Here is a 12,156-nt window from a genome sequence, read left to right as displayed (position 1 = left end):
AATCAAGTTTGATATGTGGCCCTTCATAGTAAAACGTTTGAGCACCTCTGCTTTCCAGACTAGAGGATTGATTCACACTCAGCCTTTCAGACAGCCCTGGTATTCCTGGTATAAAAAGAAGCTATTAAGACTTTATAGCTTTCTTATATTAATTACTATTATGTAATGTATATATTTTTTTTCAGATGATTTGTTACCAAAATTAATCGGCTAATGGTAAGAAATTGTATTAAAAATGGTTTAAATTAAATTTTATGTCGTATTCTTTACGGACCCAAGTTCAAAACGGTGACAAGCAGTAAACTTACAATTATAATACATTAAATAAAGCTATTCATCTGATTTATTTTTGTTCTTTATCGTTTATATTTATTAATCCATTTTCCCAAAATTGTATTTTATGGCTAAAGAGCAAACACCAGTCCTCATTTATATATATATATATATATATATATATATATATATATATATATATATATATATAAAACCAGGGGTAATGGTGTGGTCAATATCTTTCTTTTTTGGGGGGTAGGTGTGGGTAGGGTCCTGACATAATGATTACAAAATTTTTCTACATTTTAAAAAGGTTTTTATTAATTTAAAATTTGCTTTATTAAATGAAATTGAGGAATTTGGGTCAATATTGATAATTAAACAATATTTTGCTAAATGTGCTGAAACTTTTGCTGCTATTTGGTACTTTTGCTATTTTAAAGCCTGTCATGGATATATACTAATGAAAGTAAAACCACCAGTAGCTGGCAGCAAGCCCTTGTTTTGTTAAATTATTTATTGAATCTTTCAAATCAAATGACTCATTCAAAACGGCTGATTCAATTAGAAACGTAACAAGCCTGCGTCTCAATATGCATAACATCCATCCTTAAATTATATGTGATATTAGTCTTTTTTCAATACTATTTAGGGCAGACAGGCTGGATAGTATTCACATCGGGACGTAGGGAAAGTGTCCATCTGAATGGACACTTCAACCCTTCGATCAAAAGCAGTTTCATTCAAGGAACAAAACACTGTTACTATGCACTGTTGTATAAAATCGTGCGTGTAGGCCTACTAATATTCAGAAAAGTGCATTGCTTCTGCAAAAAAATATAAAAACATAAAAACTCATACATGGATGGATGGTAAGGGGGAATGGTGGTTTTACTGAGGGGAGGCTTTTTTTGTCATTTTTTTTCAACCAGGGGATGCCATCCCTGTGTGTGTGTGTGTTCTGATTAACGACTAATTCGGAATATTACACTTATACATTCATTTTTAATGTTGAATTCTGAACAGCTGTGAATAGCACTTTCTTTGCTTTAATTCATGAGTGTTAAACGGAGAAATACCACAAAAGCATTAATTCCCTGACCGGGACTCGAACCCCTCACCGATATCCGATATTATTAAGGTAATTCTCTAAACTATTTCGAGATTCAATTGTGTATGCTTACTTATTGATAACCTTTTGAGGTATTATGGATACAATTTATTGTGAGTCCAATGTCTTTGTAGTTTCTGACCGTTTCCAGAGAACAGAGCACGAGCTGCTCCAGCCCTGCTTCTGCTGGTTTGATCCGGTTCCGCGCTGGGGGCTTTATATAGAGCAGAGGAAGGCCACGCCCCCACTCGCCACTGCTAGTCGTCGACGTCATCTCTCTGTATAAATCAGACGAACGAGTTGTTTTTGTTAGACAGCATTGCGGTAGATATTTTCTGACGTGGAGGATCTTATCCATCCAAACCTTTTCAAATGGGCCCCGTCGCCTAGCGTTTTCTCCCCGAAGCCTCCGACTGAATTGAGTAGGGTGCTCTAATAACATCTGCAAGAGCGGCAGAAGAAGGTGAGATGGTGGTCTGCGCTTCATATTTTAAAGGCTGGTCATTGTTTGGGTCAGAGAATTTAAAGAGGGTAACGTTATATCTACTCTTAACACTATAAGTGTTGTGTATTTTGCTATAATGGGGTGTATTCTCACGTTTGAGACAAAAATGTTTCCTTTGTGATCTCAACTGTTGTAATTCCCATTGGATCACTGTAAGGTTAACTTCCTCGTGAAGCCTTCTGAAAAACTGCAGAATGAAGCTTGTTTAATGAATGTCCCATGCCGCATAAACGTCAGTTTGGTTAGGCTTGAGGTTTGGCACTAAACTGTGTAATAATGAGAATGAAAATATACAAGACAATTGCAATTACAAGACAAATGTGTATACAGCACAATGTTTCAAACCACATTTGAGAGATAAAAGCTTTTAAATGACTTCCCCGAGTCTGTCTGGATTCATTAAAATCCATTTTCAGGGTTAAGATGAGAACTTACGATCTAGTTTGTTTTATTCACATTAAATTAATGTCTTAATCTCTTCACAGGGTTTCCATCTAAGTCACTATTGACACAAGTCCGTAAAATGGCAGCCATCCCATCTAGTGGTTCCCTTGTTGCTACTCACGACTACTACAGAAGTAAGTTGCCTTTGAGAGTGATTTGCAGTTATAGTTAATTGCAACCATGTCATAAAGAGAATTTGCCTTATAAGACTCCCTTTTCAGGGCGCATTGGCTCTACGTCCAGTAGCAGCTCATGTGGCAGTTCAGAGTACAGTGGGGAGGTTATTCCACATCACCCAGGTGAGTTACGTGTCATTTCACGTGTCTTTTCACCCCCCCCCCCCATCTCAATCAATACTTCATTGCAACACTTTTGACACGACATTAAGACATTTACACGTTATGCAATTTGCACAGTTTGCACACACATCACAGCTCTGTTGAAATGGACACCCGTCTGATTGCTTCTGAGTAATCAACTGTCGCGGAAATCACTTTTGTGATTTACAAACAGAACTGTTGCTTACATGCATACACCAGCCCACATGTCTTTGTTTAGAGACCCTTTAACAGTTAGTGCCTACATCATTGTATATTAAATCCATTAGAAGATTGGACTGGTGGTGCTTTGCTTGTTCTGACCTGTTGTTTAACTGTGCTTTAGGTCTGCCCAAACAGGATTCTGGTCATTGGTGGTCCAGTTTCTTCTTTGGGAAGCAGAACCAGCCTGGGATGGGAACTCTTACTGAGGAGGCTCAGCAGAAGTGAGTCACTGGATTGAGTTTCACCCGAGTTGGTGCATGTAACACGAATACCTTGTCAAGTGCTGATGCACTTTTAAATTGCAGATGCAGTTGCAAATTTTAGATTTCATGACAAGGGGTTTTAGTTTGACAGCAGTTTTTAAATTCTAAATCCCTTCATCTGACTGGCTCTCTGCAGGTCAGGGGGGGTGAGTGTGACCAATGGGCAGGTGACATGTATCGCTCGGGAGATGGTGATGAGGCAAATGAGTGAAAGTAGCGATGGAGGCAAGTCGGAGGCGGGGAGTTCTCCTCATTCCTGAATCGGACACCAGATCAGGACATCAACGCTAGGGGACGGAATCGGCTCCCCTTTTCTTTTCCTCTTAATTTCCCATCCATATGGGCTGTTTTAGTATATATATTATATAACACTTTTTTTTTTCATTTTTTGTATGCATTGTTTTATAAATATATATCATGTAATAAATGAAAGAGCTGAAACTTGCAAAAAAAAACATTTGTACATTTTTACACCTCTCTAACACTGATGACCTGTTTTTGTTACTTGTTGTTGTCTTATCCTGTGTTTTTCAACACAATAAATGGTCTTAAACAGCCCACTACTGCTATTTGACATCTATTTATTTATATCATATTTTGTTTCTGTATTATAAAGAAACCATACACCACAATCTCCCCTTTACAATCAAGAGAAAAGACCCTATACATATAATGCATATTAGCTTCACGTATAATAGAGTATTAGAAGCTGTGTTTAAAAAAAAAACTGAATCTGGAAAGGTCCATGAACCAGGACTCGAACTTGAGCTGCCTTAAAGCAAATATATCATACAAAATGGTGCTATATATAAGTGCACTGCCCATGAGGTTACTGGCGCCAATGAGAGAGATGCTATTTCCAGCTGATCTGCACATAGATATGTTGATGTACTGTATGACATTATTATGAAAAATTGTGTATAACATCATGTACTAATTTGTCTGTGTTCAAAGTGTGTAGAGAAGGAAAGGCATTTATTTATTTCATAAAAAGAATGATTTGATTATATAACAAGCATGCTGAAGCTCAGTTTAAAAGTGGACTTTGGCATTGAGACAAACAGGACTCTTGGATGGTAACTGAGGCAGACAGAGTGTCATGACAACTGCTCTTGAGTGAAATGTCAGTTCTCCTCATACAGAGATAATCAAAGAAAGCAACCGTTTTCAATTATCGGTTTTTTTAAGAATTGTATTTTTAATTCAAATAAATACTTTGAGCTTTGAACAGGGTGAACAGCAGATGCAAGCATAAATACAGGTCTGAAGTGCTCTTGTTCCAAACACAGAAACAGTGAATATGGGAAACAGTCCATATGAGTCATTGCTTGCTAGATGATGTTGTACAGCTTTGTTCCTGTGTGTACATGGATTTTCCAGGTCACTAAGTTCTGATGGTTGGCTAGATACATGAAAAGGCCTCTTTGTGGCATGCTGACTCTGTTCTTTTTCAGACATCACTTCCCCTTTATTGCAGCAACGCATCCCAAAAGAAAAGAAATGTACTTTTTATTGACAGAATTGAAAGATATCAAAATCTGTAAATGACTAATCTGTTGCCATATTAGCTACGCAGGCAATAGAAAATGTTTCTACGTATTTGATAGGCAAAAGCTTTTCAAAACTTTCAGTGCCATGCCAAGTTAACCTCGGCAATTAAATCTAATAGTATTATATGTCAAAACACATATTACAGATTAGGTTGGTCCGTCTGATGTGCGTGAAAAAAAGCAAATAAACGATTGCTCTCTTTAAAGTTTGGATATTTTAACAGCAAAGTAAGCCAACATATTGTTAGCTGCAATTTCTCCAATTTGCTCCTTTAGGAGTACTTTGTCTCATACTGGTGTGGGGACAGGCCTCGCTTAAAGTAAGGCAAAATAAATGCAGCATATTGCTATATGGATATTTATAGAGTACTGTTCAAAATTTTGGGGTCAGTAACAATTTTCTTGTATAAAATAATTTTTCTAAATGAATTACTTTTCATAAAGGGATGAATGACTGATTTGTAAAGTTACAAAAAACAAATTACTTTTCAAACAAATGCTGCTCCTTGTGTCCACAAAAATATTAAGCAGCACAAGTGTTTTCAACACGGATAATAAATGTTTCTTGAGGAGCAAATCAGCAAAAATTGATTCAAATGATTTCTGAAGATCATGTGACACTAATGACTGGAGTAATGATGCTGAACATTCAGCTTTGCATCACAGTTTACACTTGAAATTCTATTCAAATAGAATACACTTCTTTTAAATTGCTTAAGAGACTTAATAAATCCAAGAGTCTGAACAATAGCGTATAAACTAAAAAGGATTATTCTCTAGCATGAAAAAAAAAGGAAAGAAAAAGAATAGAATAATGATTGGAGCAGCACTTATAAGAAGCACATTCATGTTTTTTTTTTTTGTTTTTTTTTCCAGAGCTCTGTATGTTATTCTGTCTACTTCACCACACGATCAGCAGGACTTTGTCGATTGGAAGAGCTTCCGCTGGATGCTGGACTCTTTAAAACCACATTTACTGTCCAGCCATCACTCTTAGGCCCTAAACCTGTATTAAGACAGAAATTCATGGTTTTGTTGTCAATAGGGCTAAATGTACACCTGTATAGATTGGCAGATCTCAGTTTAACTCATACTATACCGTTGTGCTTGGATTTGGTCACCCAGACAGTCACTTGTCTTTGCTTTGGTTCCATTAAGTTATCAGAAAGACTGCTGACTGCCTTCATTTTGTCTGTCGGGCAGATGCCTGCAAACAAAAACAATCACACACAGAAACAGCTTAAATTGACCAAAGCCCCTCGGAGAAAATCCTCTTAGGCATGCGTTGTGTTTAAAAATAAATAAATACATAATGTGTAATCGCTTCTGTAACTTTAGTCAAGATAACGAGATCTTTTAAATGTAATATGAAACATTTTTAGTTATTTACAGTAAATATATTTGGCATTTCTTTACATGTTTTTAGTACTCAGTATGGTATAAGCAATCAGACTAGGTGTATTTCTGGAAATGGGACTTATATTTTTATTAGGTCAACAAATTAGTCAATCACTACATTGGTTGATAAGGCTAAAACTGAAACAATTTGTGCTGCAAATTCAGGTAAAAGTTCATTCAAGAGACACAAACAGAGCTTTAGCAGATAGTCAGAATAACACGTTTCCTGTAGCTGGTTAAACAGAGGAGAGCTAAAAATAGTGCTGCACTTACTCCGATAAAACTCATTCCGAGCAAGGAGACAGACGGGGGCATTTACGGTGGTCATGGTCAGCTTTTACCTTTAAATATGACAGAACCAAATGCTTGGAAAGTGGGGTGTTCTTTGGAACCTGGAAACATACAGCAAAGAAGGAGGAGTTAAGGTCAGTGCTGAATGAGCCACAAACACAAACTCTTATCATGCTTTAAAAACTTGTTGACTCCACAAAAAAAACAAAAAAAAACAAAAAAAACATGTTGATTATAGATGAATCACGTGTGTGTCAAAAGTCAAAGAAAGGACTTTTGTCCCAGTTTTGCTCAAATTGTAAACACAATATGCTTGTCCTCCGTAGGGTCACGGAAGCCAGTAATAAAAAGCCCAAAGTAGACTTCAGTTTTTGCTAGCACAGTCAAAAGAGTAGGGAACAGAGGGAATTAGAAGTTTAAACTATTATTTTAATAGTGACAATGAAATAGCATAAAGACAAAGATGAAACGTTCTAGTCGAGTGTCTTTTATGTCTTTCTAAATACGACTGATTCGGCTCTAGTAATCATTTCTGAATGAGTCAGTTTTTCAAACAAAGCAGTTGAGTGAATAATTCAATGACTCACTCATAAAGGGAGTCACTTGTATCATTCCTGAATGAATCGGTCGAGTGAATAATTCAGCGACATACACATAGACGGTCACTTGTCACCATGTACAGTACTAGGATATCAGTGTAAGTTGCAGAAAGAGAGTAAACGTTTGTTTTGTTAGTTTGTTGTGTGCTTGATGGGAATTCACTAGGCCTAATAATGAGGTCATCTTTGTGTTACTTGGCATAATTAAAAAAAACCCAACAGAAACCATCACAGAATTTGTAATGGTTTTACTGGTTATACTGGGAATTGTACTGGTTTTAATTGAAACTGTAATGGTGTCTGTTGATTCAGCAATACTGTTAGACTGACATATCTCTGTCACATTCTGAATCTTAAGGGTGCGTTAGAGGATCTCTACCAAAATATTGTTCCATCTCTAAAAATAAAACCACTTCCTCCACACTAACACTCATATATATAGCTTCATAGCTATGTGCGATCATAGCTGGCTGGTGCTAATTATGGAAGTGAACTTTGCTCTATATAGCCAGCCAGAAGTGCATAGTTTGATCTCTATATTGGTCCTCTTGTTTTGATGCAGAATACAATGATTCTCAACAGCTCTGCAGTCTCCTGCATTACTCTTTCTTTTCTTAGAAACATTACAGGCTTTTTTGTAAAGGCTCCTTTAAGCGCAAGACTGTTCATGATCACTAATCCCCCACGAAACACGAAATTGATCTTGAACACAAAAGCCTTTGTGTAAAGGAGGTTTAATCTGCAATGGCATAACAGCAGGGAGAACTATGCTTCATCAGCAGACTCTGATGATGTTAAAGAGTGAAACAGCAAGGGATTGAAGGAAAAACTTGTCGTTTGATCCCGTTTGAAAGGTTAGTATGTGAACAGAGACGTCTGGAATTGAATACAGATACAACAGAAAACAGAAAAGCTAATGGACAAGGGTGTCATTCTTTTAAACAGATCCATATCACTCCTCCAGGCGTTTTTCAAAGACAAAAATACAGAAGAGTTTCTTTGTGAATTGATGTATATGGTGGGTGTGGTGTATTAGACAGAAAAAAAAGAGACATAAGAATAGAAGCAGAAGAGATAGAAAGCTTGCCAAAGATAAAGAGAATCAAAAAAGAAGAGGAAAACAGTCATCACAGTTGTGAATATTTCCCTGCTAAACTTCATCCACAGTAAAAAAACAAAACACAGAAACAAGCTACAAAGTACATTTATGAAAAACAACCCATTAATGAGACCTGTTCGGTTAGTATCAAGCCAACATATTAGACACACAGAGAAGTGTGAGAAGTCTGCTTAAAGTTTTGTTTTACATTTCTTCAAATATAAAAACAATAATGCTGCTGTTTATATTCCTATGATTAGAAATGTTGTTTTAAAGTCCATGCAATATGTCTTGATTTTATCTTTAAGTAGACCTTGCCTTTTTGTAGGCTGTCTGTCATGTGTAAAACTCCTTAAAGTCCAATGGCAGTGTAAATGTTCCAGAAATGTTTTTAAATCTTGTGAAGAAGGGAAAGCCTGGAATCATAATGCATGTCCAAACACAGATGAGACAGCTTTATATCAAACCCCTCCTTTGCTTCAGGCTCGAGGACTGACAAACTATTCGCTAAGGAGTCGAAGGTCCCACCCTGAGGAACACCCATATGCTTTCCTGACCATTTGAGAAAGACACTGGGATGAAGGAAAGGTCGGGACGCTTATGCGCTGCTACACATATTTTCCAGCCCTCACAAATACCAGTAGAGATTCATTGCATAAGAGACAAGCTTGCACATGGATGCTACTGTTCTTAAATGCACTTTATTGAAGTACACTCTACTGTCTGTAAATCTGTTAAATTGCTTTTTTGCCTTTATGTGTTCTGATTATTTCAATAATAACAGTCTCTGCAAAGTTCCAACTTTTTGAGGTTATAGAAAACCCCTGCATGCCATTATTCCACTTTGACCTATATTCTTCTAGTAAGAAAAACAGGACTACTTCAGAAAGTCATGTGACATGCCTGCAAAAGAGTCTTGAATAGGAGGAGCTATTGGGGTGTCCAGTGCTGATCACGCTCGGACCGCATGAGCAGCTGTGTGGACATCCTCCTGCTGCATGGCTGACCATAAATCACTCACACCGAGAACTAGAGCAGCTTTCCCTGAAGAGATCATGTCACCGTAAACCCAGCATCACAGCAAAGCTGAATACCTGTTGCATTAAGTTTTTAACTGTTTGTTAAGGTAGCCTATACAACAAAGCCTTTATTAGATTTTTTTATGCAAACATGTAATTTCTTCAGAAAATTTAGTCACTATTTAGACAATGGCAAGATGCCAAACAGGAAAGAACCGAACTTAATGGAAAAAGCTATACATGACGGACATGTGCATGTCAGCATAACGTCCAATGTAAAAACATAAATATTTATTTAATCCATGGATGATATTTACTGATGTCTATCTATATACAGTTGTTTCCCAACCAAAGTTAAATTAATCACTTTCTGGAGGATGATGCCATAAGGAACTGGATTTTTAGTTAAATTAAACACAGGGTGGAAATTCAAACCTATAACAGATTAGAGACCAAAAAATATATAAAAAAATAAAATAAAATAAATTGAAATATTTCACCAGTAATGTATTTTAATAAATTGGCAGTTTTGAATATTGCTTATGCTAAAAATGGAAAGATCATAGTAAACCAAAGTAGCTTAAGTAGTTATTAATCACGCTATGTACATTTCATTCTGATAGTATTGCCATAAAGAAATACCATATGCTTAAAATGTATAACTATGATAAAAGGAATAACAGGATCATGTTGCTAATAATGATAAACAACCAACATTAGCAGTTCTTGTCGTTATTATTACTGTTGAAACTTTAGCATGTGAGAGAACAACTTATTTATACGTTAAACTTAAGAACAGAGTCATAGAAAAGCCCTCATAGAGGTGCATGGTGTTTGTTGTTGAACTGAAAGCATGAAGGTGTCAGTGTTGATACGCCTTGTCCATTATACTACTTTCCCTCATGACATAAGCATATACATTTGATTAACATGCTCTGAAATAATTATGCTATTTCATGCTTAATTATATCCGTGCTATAAGTAAATGACATGCAGTTAAATAAAACCGTATTACAGTTTTTTTCAATCGCTAACAAGTGCTTAACCATACTTCAGATATTTTTTCTAAACTCTTAACACAGACTCACACCTACAAAACACAATTGGCCAAATGGATAATTTTCTTCTCAAAAACACATTTTGTTAAATATATACTAAATCTTCATTTCAAAATAGAACACATCTTTCTCTGCACACACCAACTTTACCAAAACACTGGAAATCTGACTCAAAATTAAATTATTCTGTCAAAGAATAACACTTGTTTTCATCTCACAAGGTACATACAGTCAATCAAAGTACACCAGGTTTCAAAATACTGGCTATTGTTGACATTACTAAAACTGCATAGACTTTTATGTTTCAGTTTTTCAGGTATTTGCATGCAAAACATGCAATTCACTGTTTTACACTAAATTTCTTGGTTTGGAACTGTATGTCCAAATGTACAGTAATGTTCACATTCAAAAGCATTCCAGTAAAAAGCAATTTTTCCCTTTACTGTTTACTGCAGGAGGCAGTACAGTAGAAACACGGTATGATAGAACAGAACAGGTTCGACAGTATTGCTTACAGTGAACAAAATATCAATGAAACACATAAGAGCATTCTGAACATAAAACAACAACAGCAAAAAGCCCAGATAAAAAAAGGGGGGGGGGGGGTTTAAAATAAAAACAATCTCTCACTGCTCCTGCTCCTCTCACTGCTCCTGCTCCTCTCACTGCATCTCTCACTGCTCCTCTCACTGCTCCTCTCACTGCTCCTGCTCCTCTCACTGCTCCTGCTCCACTCACTGCATCTCTCACTGCTCCTCTTACTGCTCCTCTCACTGCTCCTGCTCCTCTCACTGCATCTCTCACTGCTCCTCTCACTGCTCCTGCTCCTCTCACTGCATCTCTCACTGCTCCTCTCACTGCTCCTGCTCCTCTCACAGCATCTCTCACTGCTCCTGCTCCTCTAACTGCATCTCTCACTGCTCCTCTCACTGCTCCTCTCACTGCTCCTGCTCCTCTCACTGCATCTCTCACTGCTCCTCTCACTGCTCCTGCTCCTCTCACTGCATCTCTCACTGCTCCTCTCACTGCATCTCTCACTGCATATCTCACTGCTCCTGCATCTCTCACTGCTCCTCTCACTGCTCCTGCTCCTCTCACTGCATTTCTCACTTCTCCTGCTCCTCTCACTGCATCTCTCACTGCTCCTGCACCTCTCACTGCACCTGCTCCTCTCACTGCTCCTCTCACTGTTCCTGCTCCTCTCACTGCTCCTGCTCCTCTCACTGCTCCTGCTTCTCTCACTGCTCCTGCTCCTCTCACTGCTCCTGCTCCTCTCACTGCTCCTCTCACTGCTCCTCTCACTTCTCCTGCTCCTCTCACTGCTCCTGCTCCTCTCACTGCTCCTGCTCCTCTCACTGCTCCTCTCACTGCTCCTGCTCCTCTCACTGCTCCTGCTCCTCTCACTGCTCCTGCTCCTCTCACTTCTCCTGCTCCTCTCACTGCTCCTGCTCCTCTCACTGCTCACTGCTCCTGCTCCTCTCACTGCTCCTGCTCCTCTCACTGCTCCTCTCACTGCTCCTGCTCCTCTCACTGCTCCTGCTCCTCTCACTGCTCCTGCTCCTCTCACTTCTCCTGCTCCTCTCACTGCATCTCTCACTGCTCCTCTCACTGCTCCTGCTCCTCTCACTGCTCCTGCTCCTCTCACTGCATCTCTCACTGCTCCTGCTCCTCTCACTGCTCCTCTCACTGCTCCTGCTCCTCTCATTGGCCACTTGCTCTTACTCTTCCTCGTCCATACATTACAGTGTTTCTCTTTTTCTGTTTCTGTTTCCAAAAACATCACTCTTCAAAGTCCTCCTTTTATTGTATAAGTTTATTGTCTAAAAAATAACCCCTGCCATTGAGTCTAAGCCAGATTGGAATCAGTTGTGGTTGGCCTAATTTACACAACATAAATCAGCTAAGATAAATTGTTTTTTAACTGATATCATTGCAGAAGCAGAGGTTTTTATACTGTATATAAGGTTTGGAACATTGTTTTTGCTATTGTGGGATGTTGTGTGT

At 38.1% G+C, this 12,156-nt stretch overlaps 1 protein-coding gene and 1 long non-coding RNA gene across 2 annotated transcripts; one reads left to right on the top strand and one right to left on the bottom strand.

The window, feature by feature from the left end:
- The first annotated feature begins 1,675 nt into the window (after positions 1 to 1,675).
- LOC113041166 (pancreatic progenitor cell differentiation and proliferation factor B) lies at positions 1,676 to 3,698 on the top strand. Its single transcript, XM_026199542.1, has 5 exons — positions 1,676 to 1,847; positions 2,375 to 2,467; positions 2,555 to 2,632; positions 2,997 to 3,096; positions 3,275 to 3,698. Exons 2-5 carry the CDS (start codon positions 2,413 to 2,415, stop codon positions 3,396 to 3,398), a joined length of 357 nt encoding a protein of 118 aa, XP_026055327.1. The 5' UTR covers positions 1,676 to 1,847; positions 2,375 to 2,412; the 3' UTR covers positions 3,399 to 3,698.
- A 618-nt stretch (positions 3,699 to 4,316) lies between these two features.
- On the bottom strand, positions 4,317 to 6,481 carry LOC113041167 (uncharacterized). The gene is made up of 3 exons (XR_003275347.1): positions 6,360 to 6,481; positions 5,788 to 5,895; positions 4,317 to 5,694 (listed from the first exon to the last, which is right to left on the bottom strand). It is a non-coding gene; the product is annotated as an uncharacterized LOC113041167 (long non-coding RNA).
- Between the last annotated feature and the right edge of the window lie 5,675 nt (positions 6,482 to 12,156).

Source organism: Carassius auratus, chromosome 23 (genome assembly GCF_003368295.1).
Source record: "Carassius auratus strain Wakin chromosome 23, ASM336829v1, whole genome shotgun sequence".
NCBI classification, from domain to species: Eukaryota; Metazoa; Chordata; class Actinopteri; order Cypriniformes; family Cyprinidae; genus Carassius; species Carassius auratus.
Note: the sequence above shows the minus strand (reverse complement) of the source record. Positions and strands in the feature narration are given on the sequence as shown.

Bases quoted from the DNA above. Each gene is read 5' to 3' on its own strand.
- LOC113041166 (XM_026199542.1), top strand. From the start codon at position 2,413: ATGGCAGCCATCCCATCTAGTGGTTCCCTTGTTGCTACTCACGACTAC. The intron at 2,633-2,996 runs GTGAGTTACGTG...ACTGTGCTTTAG, and splicing joins GGTTATTCCACATCACCCAG to GTCTGCCCAAACAGGATTCT. The intron at 3,097-3,274 runs GTGAGTCACTGG...GGCTCTCTGCAG, and splicing joins ACTGAGGAGGCTCAGCAGAA to GTCAGGGGGGGTGAGTGTGA.